At 42.9% G+C, this 16,846-nt stretch overlaps 1 protein-coding gene across 4 annotated transcripts in view; it reads left to right on the top strand.

Annotated features, from left to right (window-relative positions):
* Positions 1-848: 848 nt before the first annotated feature.
* The window catches only part of tymp (thymidine phosphorylase), a 21,156-nt gene continuing 5,158 nt past the window's right edge, over positions 849-16,846 (top strand). The window contains exons 1-7 of one of the 4 annotated variants that reach the window (XM_078281466.1): positions 851-1,274; positions 6,238-6,361; positions 6,993-7,195; positions 7,599-7,697; positions 11,668-11,797; positions 11,887-12,005; positions 14,581-14,743. In XM_078281466.1, the coding sequence (XP_078137592.1) occupies positions 6,244-6,361; positions 6,993-7,195; positions 7,599-7,697; positions 11,668-11,797; positions 11,887-12,005; positions 14,581-14,743 (832 nt within the window). In that variant the 5' untranslated portion in view covers positions 851-1,274; positions 6,238-6,243. Of the gene's footprint in view, positions 1,275-4,302; positions 4,375-4,492; positions 4,745-6,237; positions 6,362-6,992; positions 7,196-7,598; positions 7,698-11,667; positions 11,798-11,886; positions 12,006-14,580; positions 14,744-16,846 lie in introns of those variants that run through there. The other 3 variants (XM_078281467.1, XM_078281468.1, XM_078281469.1) reach the window with 3 other exon arrangements.

Genomic DNA, 16,846 nt, shown 5'->3' with positions numbered 1-16,846 from the left:
AAAAGTCATAGATGTCGAAAAAAGTCATAGTATATATACATAGTATGTTGAAAATATTCACTAAAAAGGCATAGTATAGTATGTCAAAAAAAGTCATTAAAAAAGTCACAGTATAGTTTGTCGAAAAAAGTGATGAAAAAAGTCATAGTATAGTATGTCAAAAATATTCACAAAAAAAGTCATAGTATAGTATGTCGAAAAAAGTCATGAAAAAAAGTCCTAGAAGTCAAAAAAAGTCATATTATAGTATGTTGAAAAAGTCATAAAAAAGTAATCTTATAGTATGTCGAAAAAAGTCATGAGAAAAAGTCATAAGTTGTAAAAAAGTCACAGTATAGTATGTCCAAAAAAGTCATAAAAAGTCATAGTATAGTATGTGGAAAGTCATAAAAAGTAATCGGATAGTATGTTGAAAAAAAGTCATGAGAAAAAGTCATAAGTTGTAAAAAAGTCACAGTATAGTATGTCCAAAAAAGTCATAAAAAGTCATAAAAAGTCATAGTATAGCAGATCAAAAAAAAAGTCAGTATACAGTAGTATGTCAAAAATATTCACAAACAAGCCATAGTATAGTATGTTGAAAAAAGTCATAGTTATAGTATGTCGAAAAAAGTCATAGTATAGTATGTCAAAAATATTCACAAAAAAAGTCATAGTATAGTATGTCGAAAATATTCACAAAAAATGTCATAGTATAGTATAGTATAGTATAGTATAGTATAGTATGTCACAGTAGTCATAAAAGTCACAGTACGTTGAAAAAGTCATAAAAAAGTCATATTATAGTATGTTGAAAAAAAATCATACAGAAGTCATAGTATAGTAGGTCAAAAAAACAGCTCTCTCTCACTGCTGCAGATCCTCTTTTCAGCTGGTCTCTGTTTTAGCTACAGAGTGAGACCTCTTTTCTTCTTCTTCTTCTGTACTATCTTTGATTGCACTCGCACATGCTCAGTAGCTCAGATGTAGATCATGTCAGCTAGCTAGCTCCATAGACAGTAAAAGAAAGGCTGTTTCTCCACCTTCAGTCAGTTACAAGGCAGGATTAGCTGGGAGACTTCTTCTAAACGAGGACGCACATGGAAGTAGTTCTTTTGTAGATTATGGTGAACTTGTGTGTGTTGTAGCAGTGCTTTGCTATTGAGAACGAGGTAGCATGCTAGCGTTAGCATTAGCATGCTAACGCTACGAGCTAACGGTTGCGGTTAGCCAGCTCGTTTCGGCTTGTGACGTCACAAGCCGTGCCGATTCTCTCACTCACCCGGAGACTGAAGGTAGGACACATTCAGAGACCGTATCTCACTCTAAACAGCATGGATGGTTTTTTTACAAAGTGTGTATGCGTGTGGAAGCACCAGAGACACAAAACAACTCCCCAAATCCCAGAAAAAGTATAATATGGGCACTTTAAAGCTTTAGTGCGTGTGAAAACTATTTGTTTCTCATGAGATACATCATGACAGCCACTGACCTTGTGAAAAGCACAGAAAGCCCCTGAGGGGAGGAGATGATGTGGAGGAGATGATGTGGAGGAGATGATGTGGAGGAGATGATGTGGAGGAGATAAGAAGATCTATTGATTGCATGAACCTTCTATGAACCGAATAGCTAACTTGACTCCCAACTCCTTTAAAAAGACTTGTTACCTCTGGTCAAAAAAAACTCCCTCGTGGGCCGGATACATTTGATTAAGGTGGTTGTCCTCCCCAAATTCCTTTATCTTTTCCAGCACATCCCTGTACTTATCGTTAAATCTTTTTTTTGACAAGATGAACAGAGCAATATCTAAAATGTCTATGGTGCAGCAAACCTGCTAGGGTCCAAAAGGCGATATTACAGTCCCCGAAGACCTATACAAGGATGGCATATTTGCATCCTTTACAGAGCTCTCTTCCCTTTATGACTTGCCTAAGTCACACCTTTTTCCGCTTTTTCCAGATTAGGGACTTTGTCAAGAAGACTTTCCCCCACTTTCCAAACTGCCCCCCCCCCCCGAAACCCTGACTGATTCCCTCCTGGCGATAGATCCTAACCGAAATAAATGCGTCTCTTTACTGTACGATTTGTTATGCTCGTCCCCCGCGAGCCCTCGTACTTAGACAAAAGCTGCATGGGATGGCGATCTGAACATGACTATTACAGACCAGCAATGGGACCGTGCTCTGGCTATGGTTTATTCTTCCTCCATATGTGCTCGTCATGGCTTAATCCAATGCAATGTTCTTCATAAAGTCCACTACACAAACACAAAATTGTTTAAAATTTACTCCACTGTCCGGGACGCCTTTAACAGGTGTAACCAGTCTGCTGCCAACCATACTCATATGTTCCGGTCTTGCCCTAAATTAACAACTTTCTGGATGTGCATTTTTGACACCATGAGCACATTATCCCCCATGCAAAAAATTTCGCTTAAACAATACAGAATGTGACGCTGCTGTCGCTCTCTCCTTCTCCCTCCTTTCATCCCTCGCTTCTCTCCGTCGACAGTTACCTCTCTCTGCCTGCGTCTTCTTGCGTTTGGCACCTCGGCTACCTGAAGGAGGTGTGCTGCCCTCTCTCTGTCTCCATCACTACACTGTTGCTCTCCTTTTTCTGTCTGCGTTCTCATCTTCCCCTCTTCCATTCTCCTCATCATCATCATCCTCCTCCTCCTGGGTATTACCATCTGACCTGTTGACACACTATCACTCTGCTAGCGTCTTTCTATGCTGAATTTCTCAATTGGCTCATACCTTCTCTTTGTCAAAACACATCAAGATGTTTTGCTACGGATGCAAAAAAACGCAGAAAATTGAACCCATACCGAATTGACAAGTGAGGTTGTTTTTATTTTTTAACATCCTAAATTGCAGACGTACATTTCGGACTCAGGGTCCCATCTTGCACCTGGCGCAGCGCAAAGTCCGACGCAAGTGTCTTTGCTAGTTTTAGACCGACGCAGTTAATTTCCCGTCCAGCGCCCACGTGGTTTAAATTGCAAATGCACCTGCGCCCATCTGTGGCCCATGGGCGTGCTGGTCTTACAGGGAGGTGTGTTCAGGTGCATTCTGGGCGTGCTGGTCTTACAGGGAGGTGTGTTCAGGTGCATTCTGGGCGTGCTGGTCTTACAGGGAGGTGTGTTCAGGTGCATTCTGGGCGTGCTGGTCTTACAGGGAGGTGTGTTCAGGTGCATTCTGGGCGTGCTGGTCTTACAGGGAGGTGTGTTCAGGTGCATTCTGGGCGTGCTGGTCTTACAGGGAGGTGTGTTCAGGTGCATTCTGGGCGTGCTGGTCTTACAGGGAGGTGTGTTCAGGTGCATTCTGGGTGTGCTGGTCTTACAGGGAGGTGTGTTCAGGTGCATTCTGGGCGTGCTGGTCTTACAGGGAGGTGTGTTCAGGTGCATTCTGGGCGTATTGCTATCTTCAGGCAGCGGGAAGTGATGGCACCATTGACCAACAAAAACCTGGTCTAAAGTCAATATTTTCCTATACGCAGCATTTCATTGTTATTTCATGCTAATGCTAGCTTTCGGGGCACATGGTAAATCTCTATTTCTATACGACTAAAAAAAAACAGATCGTAAAGACAGTAGCCAGTCGACAGTTGTCATGAGCAGTCGAATCACGAACGCTGTGTTTGAGCTGTTTCTGGTTACTGGTTGCACGGCGTTCGTCGTTCCACTGCTCATGACATGCTGTATTTTTTAACCAGCTCCGTGTACTGCAGTACATGCAACTAAATGGCACCAGTACCCGGAGGTCCGTGTTCCCCTGCTGGCAAAATTCCGCTTGATGACTCGCGTCAGAAGGGTTAAACATCGGCCTACACTCTTTAGCATTTAGCTTAGCACCATTAAACCATACACAACACTGGCTTAGCCGCGTCATCCTCACCAGCTCCGCCCTTTTGTCCAAATATGGTCACTTCTGGCTCCAATATACCAAGATGGCGACAGCCAAAAAGCAAACTCCTGGCTCCAAAATGGCAGTCTACAAACCAATGGGTGACGTCACCGATGCTGCGTCCATTATTTTTAACTTAACTTATTTTATTTCAGGATACTGAGATAATTTGGATCTCAGCTGTCAAAAAAAACTGTTTAGAGACAATAATTGTGCTTAACTACCTGGAATAAGGAGATAGATGCAGTGTGACAGGACTCACACACATTGTGCTTACTAAATGTCCCTAGTTACCACATAAACTGTAACTTGATAAAGGAGTTAAACTGGTAAACCAGAACTAAAACCTTATTGGCTGTTGAACTCCTCCTCCTCCTCCTCTTCCTTCCTGTTTGGCCATTCGCTGGTGGACTCCTGACCTGAGACTGCTTTATAACAAGCTGCAGGGTTGACACACCTCGTTCAACATTGACTGAAAGCACCAGAACAGGTACACCGCTCTGAGAGAGTGTGTGTGTGTGTGTGTGTGTGTGTGTGTGTGTGTGTGTATACAGTGTTGGGTCATAATCTGCAGCAATGCATCATATTCTAACAGATCATCATGTTTGTAGCGTCGCTGTCATGTGAGAAACACATATCTCTTTTTTACAACTTTTCATGGAATCAGAAAAACAGCCCCGTTTTCAGCTCTGTGACGACACATTTTCCAGCTGGTCCAAGAGGCTTTTTAAAGACTGTATTTAGTTTAAGAAGGAGAATTTTCTCAACACATAAAGGAAGACTTCATCCTTCAGTTTATCACAAACATTCAACATCAACACATCTGAAGATAAGTGGTCATCCAGGTCATAGTAATCCAGGTAAGGGTTTAAACTCAAGGGCAAATGGACTTGGTTAAAGGTGCTACGAAGACGTTTCATCCGTCATCCGAGAGACTTCTTTAGTTCTGACTGAATGGTAGCGAAACCCAGCTATTTAACTTCTGTGGGATCGTTGCCAAGATCCTCAATGTTTGTTAGTGCTCTTGGCTCTCTATGGAGACACCCAAGGACAAGTCTGAACGGCCATTGTTGGCCTTCTCACATGAGTTGGCATTCGTCTCTATTGTCACAAGTTGGCATTCGTTGACATTCTCACATGAGGCAAAATGTCAGAATGGACGAAGCAGTATCGAACAAACAAGCAACTAAGAGTAAAAGAAGAATTTCTTAGTGTAGAAATAATTTGTGAAGTAAAAAGTCAAATAAATGTACTGAAGTAGAAGTATAAAGTAGTAATAAATGGAATTTCTCTTTAGTGAATTAATGTAAGTCAATGCAACGTCCCCCTAAGTGACAAAAAAGGACATTTGGTTAAATAACATTGTGTTGTTTCACCAAATGTTTTCCTAATTAGGCACAGATGGGTTTTAATGTTTCGTGGAATAGGGCTCCTCAGTTCAGGTCATGGTCGAAAAGAGATAGTATATTTTTTTTATTTTTGAAGCCAGTCAGAATAAAACATAAAAATTATAAAACATAAAATTAGTGTTCCTGCAGAAACTTTGTTATTTAAGGTGGTATGTTATATACACTTATACATATATATATATACACTTGCAACCACTTTACCGGCATTGCCGTGACTCACTCCGTCAACACCACAGCTCTGTGTGTGTGTGTGTGTGTGTCGGCAGTCGGAGCTATGCTCTCTGTCAAGATGTAGACGTCAGATCAGGAGGGGGTCGGTGATGTCTTTGAGGTGTGAAAGCACAAGGCGCTCGAAGGACTTCATAACCACAGAGGTCAGGGCGACGGGTCTGAAGTCGTTAAGTCCTGTGGTCCTTGGCTTCTTGGGGACAGGGATAATGGTTGAGGTCTTGAAGCAGGCTGGCATGTGGTATGTCTCCAGTGAGGTGTTAAAAATGTCTGTGAACACTGGAGACAACTGATCAGCGCAGTGCTTCAAGCTGGACGGGGAGACAGCATCCGGTCCAGCAGCTTTCCTGGGGTTCTGTCCCTCTCATGGATGGAGAGAGTCGTCACTGAGGTGGAGGGGGGGACCTTTATGGAGGGCATTGGTGGGGAGGCCCAGGACCCTGCTGAGGTGGGGGAGGTGGAGGTGAAGCACAGTGGCTGTAGCTGTAGGGAGGTGTCTTGGGGGATGGTGTCAGGACTGTCCTTTTGTCTTTCAAATCAACAGTAGAACTCATTCGGGTCGTTGGCTAGGTGTCGGTCATTGAAGGTGGCGTTATTTTCGGCTGGGTGGTTGTCATATGTTGGTTTTGAAAACCGTTTTTTTTAGTCCAATAAGGTTTTGGGAGTGCTGATCTGATAGACGCTCATAAATTCATCCAATTGTTTTGTCTTTCCAGGTCGATATGTTGTCCATCCCAGATCTGATCAAGAAGAAGAGAGACGGAGGAGCGCTCAGTGATGAAGAGATCAAAGCCTTCATCGAAAGCGTTACAGACAAAACTATACAAGACTGTCAGACAGGTACGACCTTTTTAACTCAAACATCAAAAACACTTTACGGAGGCGTAATGGCAAAATTTTATTTTAACATAATAGTTTAATATCCTACAAGATTCTCTTATGTTCTTTAAATGTTGTGTAAACTCTGGGACTTCAAGGAGAAGCAACTGGCGTCGTAAAACCTTGAGCCTAGTTGAAGCTATAGATAAAGCAGATAAGTGTGAAGAGGGCCATAACATTTGAGCTGTGTCTCATTTTCTGTCTCCTACGCTACATTGGTGTTTAGGCTAAGTTGGGCACAGGAGCAGAGGGGAAGGTTGTAAAAGGATTTGACTGTTTATGGTGTCTTTTCATCTGTGAAGCTGCTAAAGATAACCTGACTGGGGGTGGTTTAAGGGAGTTTCTACTATATAGATGTATGGATTTGTTGGCTTGGTCAGAAGACCCTTTCAGATGTGCTTTGATGCTATGTGAAACTGTTTTCTCTGCTTTTGCAAAAGTAAATAAATACTCAAAGACCAAACTTTGGTTTTATTCTCAGTAAGTCTTTATTAGTTTCAATTCTTGTGTTTCTTTTAAATCCACACACAAGAAAACTTCCACTACAGAGGTCATTTATCACCAGAATTTTCCCTCTTCTTTCTCCGTTAAGGGGCCATGCTGATGGCTATCTGGCAGAAGGGAATGACGGATAAGGAGATTGTGACCCTGACCAAGGAGATGATGTTATCAGGGGAAGTGATGTCATGGCCAAAAGAGTGGGCGGGGCTGGTGGTTGACAAGCACTCAACAGGAGGGGTGGGAGATAAAGTCAGTCTGGTATTAACGCCTGCGCTAGCTGCCTGTGGCTATAAGGTACACCGTCACTGCCTGATGTGAGTCAAGCGTAGATGTGAGTTGCGCATGCAAAAGTAGCCTACAAGATGCTAACAAGAGACTTCTGTAATGTCAATACAGTAAAAATGGACCTACAGCTGCAATCAAACACAACAAAGGCTGTCACTTGAATGGTGTTTTGAGCTAACGTTAGCAATCAATCATAGATAGCTAAAATGTTTTTGAAATGATTTCCATCTTCTGTTATTGTATGTAAAGAGAAACGTTTATTATTTTATGGATTTCACAAATTTGAGCACGCACGACTCACATCTGCGCTTGACTCACATCGGGCAGTGACAACACACATTAACCTGTATTTAATCTACTCATATAGACATGTACGTCTAAGATGTCATAACACCAGGTGTGTGTTTCTCAGGTGCCTATGATCAGTGGGCGGGGCTTGGCTCACACAGGAGGAACTCTGGATAAACTGGAATCAATTCCAGGATTCAACATCCAGCAATCAACAGATCAGGTGTAACAAACTATTGTTTTATAAACGGGCTCACTGACAAACTGTGACGATGTTGGAAAATATTTAGCCAATAAAAAATAAGACCTAACGCGCTCAACTCACATTAAAGCTTAGATGACTGGGGGCTGAATCCTTAATGTGGATAATAATATATAAAAAGGTAGTTTGGACAGCACTCCAATTAATACTTCTTATTGCCACACAGACTTTTGGGGCAGGACATCCTTCTTAAGCGTGTTTGAATGTTTAGCCAAGAAAGAAACATGGAAACGGAAATATAAATGTATTGATTCTGACTTTTTATCTAGCACCATCATCAGCAGGGGCGGAGGTATATATTTGTTCCTAAATGTGTATTTTTGGATGTTATATTTCCACTATAGTCAATATAGAAGACATGTTATGGAAGCAAAATAGCCCTAAAAATCTCACGCCTGCCATGTCTGGCCATAATGATAACCGCTCGTGTTGTTAACAAGGGCCCCGTTTCAGAAAGCAGGTTTAGTGAAAACTCTGGGTTTTCTAACCCCGAGATGAGGGAAACTCTGGGTTTTCTGTTTCAGAAAGAGAGGGAACTTCACCTCAGAGTCAGTTAGTAACTCAGGTTTTCTTCAAGAAACCTGGAGTTTCTCTCAGTCTCCTCCCTCTGACACAGCTCTCTTTCATTTCCTCATTCATTCATTCAGTCTGTATCAGGCGCATTTTAGTGCAGTTTGTTATCTGCATGAATAAAAAAAAGAAACAGGGTTGGTTTATTGACCATGTTAGGCAGACTATAAAACGTTTTTCTTCTCAAAACATGGCATGTCCTTTTGTCGACGATCCCGTTGATGAAGAAGCTGTATTACTTCGCGGGGAGTTAAACATACGTCGGGAGATGATATTGAGGCCCCAACTATACAGTAGATGTATTTTCATTTCCAGATACTAGCCTATACCTATTTGAGCAGTATTGTTTTCTTCCCAGTCTATCAGTTAGCCTACATAACCTTATCCGTCCTCATATCACTAACGTCACCCATCGTGGACATGCTCTTCATCCCAGCAGATTATTTGTGTCGCATTATGTTTTTTTTTGCAAACGGCAGTTTTCTTTACATTACATCGGGGATGCAGAGCATATTAGTAAAGCCACTGTATAGCAAAGCACCGTCAGAAGAGTATGACTCGCTCTGAAACGTTTTTGTAGTATTCCCGGGACACAAACCAGTAAGAGCCATTAAAAATGACTTCCACAGTATTGCAGGTGAATGATGGTGAAAGATTATGAATTATAATTCTGTTAATGATGGTGCTGCAGCCTCAGATTGGGCCTAGGATTAGTAAATTTAGGACTTTTTCGCCCACAGGATTGCACCTAAATGAAATAGATTATAGGTTCAATACCATTTCACCAGTAATATTATACTTATGATTAAATATGATGATTAATACACTATACTGGAACTTACGCATTGACTCCAGCAGCAATTTTCTCTCTTTTGCAGCAGCCGATGTGTTGCTTTTTTAACTAAATACATACATACATACATACTCGCTGTATGTGCGTATGAGTATTTCCGCCGACCACTTTTTTTGTGGTTGTTACCATGGTGAATCGTAGTGTCATGGCTCCATTCATGCTGCCTTTTTATAGTGGTGGCGCACGCGCTTAACTCTGAGTGAACCTACTCTGAGTTGATTGAACCAACTCAAATCAGCTGTTCTGGAACCGAAAACTCAGAGTTTCCCGCCTCAGGGTAAATCAACTCAGGGTTAGACTCAGTTTGTTAAACCTCCTTCCTGAAACGGGCCCCAGCATGTGAGTTTGTCTTATGAAAGCTGGACTTTGACTTTACATGTTGATTTAGTGCGACACAACTTTATGCAGAGCAAACACCAAAAAACAGTTTTCAGCCTCGCAAAGTCTCTTATAAGCTTTAAATGTGGACGTACTGCAAGATTACAAGATTATGTTGATGTGAACAGTTGCAGTCAAGATTTATAATGAATTATACACACACACACACACACACACACACGGTTCGCCTACTTACTACAAAATGCATTTTGCTGGAGTTGTGAAGTTTAAAATATGACAGAACAGTTGCACAACTAATCAGTGACATCTGTGGAGGAACTGAGCTCCCAACTGCCTCATAATCAATAAATAATACAGGCAACAAAATTCACTTACTCACTTGCAAAACGTAATGTGCAAAATAATTGTTTTTCTCGATTACATTGTTTTTGTGATCGTTAGGAGCCAAAATCATAATCATGATTAAAATCTGATTACTTGCACAGCCCTACACTCATACTAATTAAACCCATTCCCACATTTTCAACTATTCCTCCTACTTCACCTACTTCTTACACATTTAAGCCAGCAATCCAGTTTAGTGTCAACCTTTAAACATACATTCACTCCGCAGTTTCTTCAGAAATTGTCATAGTTAACTCGCAATTAATCGCACATTTTTATCTATTCTAAATGTCCCTTGATTTACTTTTGTCCCATTATTTTTTCTCATTTTAATGCTCTTATCAACATGGAAAAGTGGATCGGCTTGCTTTGTGCAAATGTTTTTTTATTGAAAACAACATTGGCATTACTGTAGTATTCAATTTCACACTAACATTCTCACTTGGAGCAAATAATCTCTCACACAATGTAACACTGTCCATCAATAAAAGGGTGAAAAAAGACTTTGTCACACAAACAGCCCCTTCAACTGCCCTTTCTGAGGGATCAAAACAGGGCGATACAAAATAAAAGGTAAAGTCCAAACTAGGACTCAGCTTATAGTGCAGTTAAACCATGGCGTAATACTTTCTTTTTCTCAAGTTTGCTTTGAACATAGCAGTCAGGCTACTGCTCTTTATTCACCAGAGCTCATCAACCCAGCCTCTTATTTCAGAAAGAATGAACAGTAACGGTTAGCAATTAAAGGTAAGCCTACTACTTATTTGCTTTGAGCCAGTTACTCAAACAGACAAGCCTGTTGACATTTTCATACATCAGGGAAGCTCACTTCTTTTGTACAACATGCCAAGACAGTGAAAACAACCTTTCAGAAGGTACTGATGTGGCCGGTGTTGCTAACACCTTACTTGCTAAGTGCAAGGCGGGCCATTTCACTGTGTGCCCCTTCATGTGTGGACCACCGTTCCTGGGGACAGTCATCCATGCCAGTAAGAGGCTCTGCCTTGTAGCGTAAACTTTCCATTCAGAATCTTATTGGCATCCATTTCAGCGTCTAGCGCTCGCCATCCACTCAAAACGTAACGTTAGCGAACGTTAGCCTACTACTCTTTGGCCGGCTCGCAAGCCCAAACAAGAGTGTGCGGCGTGCTGTTGTTTTGTTTCCGGTCTAGCTAGATCCGGTGTGGTGTTGTAGTTTTTCTAACGTTACTAGTTGTTGCAACAGCATGTGAAAAAACTACAACGTTTGCCAGGCCAAAAAGAACGTTAATCTAGCGCTAAAAAAATTGACGCCGTTAAAATGGGTTTGCGTTAACGCCGTTAATAACGCGTTTAACTAACAGCGCTACTCTTCACACATTGCTCTAGAAAAAAATGTGGGCGTCACTATACAGAAAGCTGAGTTTGTTCTGAACATTTTGTTATGAAACACATGGGGATCAGTTATATGCAAATACTTTAAAAAGGTAACTTTAAGAAGAAATACCCTTAGACCTCAGAGGGTTAAACTGATCCACAATCTTTAGTACCACTAGCAAAAGTAACCCTGGTTGGGAATGTGGGAAATAAACGTTTTATATTGTAGCTTATATCATTAGTGAGTTTGATGAAGTCTGAGGGATTTTACAGCGAAATAGAACAGCGAGACAGAAGAACAAAGTGTCATATTATCAAAGGACCATGTTTTCCTGGCAAATGGTTAGGAGATAACACAAGTGGCCCACAGGAATCACTGCTCAACTGTACTTCTGTACTAATCAATAGTAACATGTGCTGACTGTGCAGATCAAAAACATCATAGACTCAGTGGGCTGTTGCATTGTGGGTCAGACGGAGACGTTGGTTCCTGCGGATCGAGTCCTGTATGGTATGCGGGACGTCACCAGCACAGTGAACTGCTTACCGCTAATTGCTGGTACAGAACTTGTGTTAACGTAACTAACATGACCTAAGAATACTACAGTAGTTTAATATTAATTCAAATGTCTGTGTGTGTTGTGTCAGGCTCGATTATCTCAAAGAAAGGGGCCGAGTCTCTGTCTGCTCTGGTGCTGGATGTGAAGTTTGGACGAGCTGCTCTGTATAAAGACCTGGACAGTGCTAGAGAACTAGCACAGTTATTAGTAAGTTCATTAGAAGTATTAATAATGTTAAGATGTATTAATTTACTGTGAAGCGCAAGCTGCCATAGACTGTAAAAATAATGGACGTAGCATCTGTGACGTCACCCATTGGTTTGTGGACTGCTGTTTTTAAGCCTCGAGTTTTCATCTTGGTATTTTCAAAGCCCGTCTACGGAAAGCTGTTCCACTCCCTATTCAGCCCCATTGTACCTACTTTGGTTGCAGTTCCACCAGAGATCGCGGTCCAGTGCTAAATGAATGGGACTCTATGGAGCTAGACGCTAAATGAATGGGACTCTATGGAGCTAGACGGCTACATTTGTCTCTTTCACCTGATTGTCGTTGAGGAATCTCAGATTTGATTGTAGTTTTTGCCAGTTCAACATGGATTATAGGTCAAAAGTTGAATGAACGAGTACTTGTGTCCTTTCGATTTCTTACAGGTTGAGTAGTTGTTGCCCATAACACGCTAGCATTCTGCTAATGAATGCTGATTGGTCAGTGAAGGACTGATTACGATCGGAGATCCTGCTTGACGGCATCCAAAGCAGAACCAGAATGTCAGAGTGAATATTTCGGCGTGGTCTTTAAAACACAGGGAGAGCCTAACCTGTCAGCTGTGTTGTATTAACAGGGAGAGTCTAACCTGTCAGCTGTGCTGTATTAACAGGGAGAGTCTAACCTGTCAGCCATGCTGTATTAACAGGGAGTCTAACCTGTCAGCCGTGCTGTATTAACAGGGAGAGTCTAACCTGTCAGCTGTGTTGTATTAACAGAGAGAGTCTAACCTGTCAGCTGTGTTGTATTAACAGGGAGAGTCTAACCTGTCAGCCGTGCTGTATTAACAGGGAGAGTCTAACCTGTCAGCTGTGTTGTCGATGCTTCGAGAGAACAAAGGAAGTGACTCAGAGCTTGCCGTAAAGCAGCATCTCTGGCCGTATATGTGTATGACGTCATTGACATTTTAAAAGGCTTTTTAGAACAAAAAAGCCACTTTAAAATAATCCAACACCCAGCAGTGTGTATTTTCTTAGCCTCCCCTTTCAATGCAACATTCAAATTACTAGACAAAAAATGATATCCTGAGAAAAGTGGATTTTTGAGGGAGTATAGCTCCGTAGAGTCCCATTCATTCTGCACTGGCCTGTGAGCGCCCTCATATGGAACCAGAGTGGAGCTGCAACCAGTTCAGAAGCTGGAAGTAACAAGAGAGTGGAACTTCTTCCCTTATTAGAAATTCTTTGGTATTTTGGAGCCAGTAGCCAAAAAGCAACTGTTGTGTCCGCCCTCCTACGTTCTTCCGCTCAAGTTTCATTTTCCTTCAGTACTACGTCTGAGTTTGCAGTATATTCTTGGGTTTTCTCCAGCCAAATATTTGGCGGTCCAATCAGCGAACAGAGGGAGTAGCCGAGAACTATGACATTGAGGACGTGTGCTAAAAGATGCGAGCGAAGCCATTCGGTCCATTGTGGCAACGCTGCCGAATATCCAGAAGTTAAAGCCCGAGCAAGAACAATCGTTGCTGTGTGGCTGGGTTGGTTCAGTGGGTAGAGCAGGCGCACATATACTGAGAGGTTTATGTTGGGTTGGTATGGGTTCGAATCCGGCCTGTGACGATTTCCTGCATGTCTTCCCCCTCTCTCTCTCCCCTTTCTCACCTAGCTGTCCTGTCAAAATAAAGGCGGAAAAGCCCAAACAAATAATCACACAATATTTGCTGAGTTGTGTTGGTGGCCATGATGTTGTGGCCCTCCTCCCCACGGGGTTCGGGAACAGTTTGATTTTCCAGCTCGCTCCATTAGTGGTGAAGGAGTTGGATAAGGCTAACGCTAGCGATGCTAAGCCGACGTCACGACCAAACGTTAGCGATTGGTTATGGCAGATCCAATAGTTTTAAACTTCAACAGAGTACCCGCCTTCAAGGAAGTTAACACTTGTCAATGGAGAGAGGCCAGACTCTCTGGACCAATGAAATGGACCAGAGTCTGGTAGGACCAGGCTAATGGACCAGAGTCTAGTAGGACCAGGCTAGTGGACCAGAGTCTGGTAGGACCAGGCTAGTGTACCAGAGTCTGGTAGAACCAGGCTAATGGACCAGAGTCTGGTAGGACCAGGCTAATGGACCAGAGTCTGGTAGGACCAGGCTACTGTTGTGTATGGTTTCATGGTGATGTGCTAAAGAGAGAAATTTTCAACCCTTCTGAAGCGAGTCATCCAGTGGAGTTCTGCCGGCGTGAAACTCCGGTTACTAGAGCCGTGCATCTGCATGTTTGGCTGAGCGGATTGAAAATCGGCAAACTTTCTCTTACATTACCAGCTAACACTAGCACGAGCTAGCTAGCTTGGTTGGCAGAACAAGACATTTCTAAGCGACAAAAGTGTTATGAAACTAGCGATTGAGACCATAAATAACAAACGTAACAAATCAAGTGAGAAGTAAGCTCATTTCCTCATTGACTTCTATAGAATAGCTCATTTAGTTGTAATTACTGAACGATATCTTTCTGTTTCACACTGTCCAAGAGAAAACCTTTAACATGTTGTACTGCTAATGATGATGTGTGTGTTATTTCAGGTAAAGGTGGGAAACAGCCTGGGTATGCGTACAGGGGCGGCCCTCAGCTCTATGGACGGTACGATTGGTCGCTGTGTGGGCAACAGTCTGGAGGTGATCGAGTGTCTGGAGACGCTGAAGGGGAAAGGACCCAACGACCTAATGGAGCTGGTCACAACTCTGGGTAACAACTTTATTCTGTAGCTTAAAGTACCCTTTAAAGTCATGGTTTAGATGCTAGTTGTTTAAGCCGCTACAGACCTCCGTCACAGCTCGTCGTATCAGCGGCATTTAGTATATGTAGTAGATGGCTCCGGTGCTCCGCTTGGTGCTCCATCAGCTCAGCAGCAGTTGGTGGCTCAGTTATCCAAGAATAGGTGACTGTGAGGTACAGAGCACCGCGAGCTGCCCGTCATTTCGGCGGAGATTACGGTTAAGTAAGTAATTTGGAAGGAAGGAATTTGCTCAGCGAGTCTCTCTGGCATTCAGTAATGATGCTCATTAACTATGACTTGTAGCCGAGCTGCACCAATCACATCGCTGTATCTGATGTAGGCGGGCCAGAGGCGAGCTAAACAGAAGACGACAGCGCTGCGACGTTGAAGTCATTAGTAAACATTGCAAGATGGCTACGGATGAACACCAGTTGTTTGAAACGGCTTTGGCCGCTACAATGAACGAGTTAGACTTGGCTTTTTATCTAAAAGAGGAACAGAAGACGGCGCTCAATCGTTCCTTTGCAGAAGGACGGTTTTGCTGTTTTGCCAACCGGATACGGCAAGAGTTTAATCTCCCAGTTAGCTCCTCTGGTAGCTAAGAGTTTAATATCCCAGTTAGCTCTCGTCTGGTAGCTAAGAGTTTAATCTCCCAGTTAGCTCCTCTGGTAGCTAAGAGTTTAATATCCCCAGTTAGCTCCTCTGGTAGCTAAGAGTTTAATCTACCAGTTAGCTCCTCTGGTAGCTAAGAGTTTAATCTACCAGTTAGCTCTGCTGTAGTAGCTAAGAGTTTAATCTACCAGTTAGCTCCTCTGGTAGCTAAGAGTTTAATCTACCAGTTAGCTCCGCTGGTAGCTAAGAGTTTAATCTACCAGTTAGCTCCTCTGGTAGCTAAGAGTTTAATCTCCCAGTTAGCTCCTCTGGTAGCTAAGAGTTTAATCTACCAGTTAGCTCTGCTGGTAGCTAAGAGTTTAATCTACCAGTTAGCTCCTCTGGTAGCTAAGAGTTTAATCTACCAGTTAGCTCCTCTGGTAGCTAAGAGTTTAATCTACCAGTTAGCTCCTCTGGTAGCTAAGAGTTTAATCTCCCAGTTAGCTCCTCTGGTAGCTAAGAGTTTAATCTACCAGTTAGCTCCTCTGGTAGCACTAGCGTTTGGGGGCTCTGGATACATCACCCCGTGTATTGTTGTGATTGGTCGTAGTGTTATCCAATTGCGTGCAGGGAGATTTTCAAATGCACGTTGGGCCATTTTTCATTACTCATTGCCAGAACCTTAAAGGTCCAATATGTAATACTGACAGCTAGTGTTTAAAATAGTTACTGCAGTACAAATTCAAAATACTGGAGAGAGTCGTCTCCTCCACCCCCCCCTCCTCCCCAGACTCGAAGTTCACGTTGGTTGCCAGGCTGAGACTGCAGCATCCACAACAATGTTGCTAGGCGGCTTGTCTCACATAGCTGAGACATTGCTCCACAGCACAGCGGAGTAGCTAACGTTAGATGCTGGCTATATTGACAGTCATAAAAGCCCGTGTTCACGTGGAGCTCTGCACCCGACTGACAGACACACTTCCTAGGTTTAGGATTACCGTTGGAACTGCTAAAATCCCACAACCTCGCCGTCTCTCCACACGCCAGACAGACACACTTCCTCGGCTTAGAATTACGATAGGAACCACTAAAAATACCACTACCTTGCAGTCCTTTTCCACCCGACTGAACAGACTTTATTGGCGTAGAATTATGGCAACAATCGCTAAACACACTGCAAACTCAAGGTCCTCTCTTTCCGATTTACAGCCCCCCTCTCTTGGCTTCAAATAACTCACCGTTGTCAGCTACAGCCGCTGAACAGGCTACACGTTATAAACAGCCGTGGTTGCTTGCCTGGTCCTCCGGTAACGTTAGCCGTTAGCAGGGTTAGCATGGCGGCGTTAGCCAGGACCAGTCGGGATTACTTCACTGGCTGGGTCTCAATTGTTTTTGCGAGTAACCAACTCGGGTACTCGGCTATCAATGTAAGTACACAAATGTTGAAATGACCGTCCCTAGTAGCTGTGATAAATTAGCCT

The sequence above is a fragment of the Sander vitreus genome, chromosome 23 (genome assembly GCF_031162955.1).
Source record: "Sander vitreus isolate 19-12246 chromosome 23, sanVit1, whole genome shotgun sequence".
Lineage (NCBI taxonomy): Eukaryota > Metazoa > Chordata > Actinopteri > Perciformes > Percidae > Sander > Sander vitreus.
Note: the sequence above shows the minus strand (reverse complement) of the source record. Positions and strands in the feature narration are given on the sequence as shown.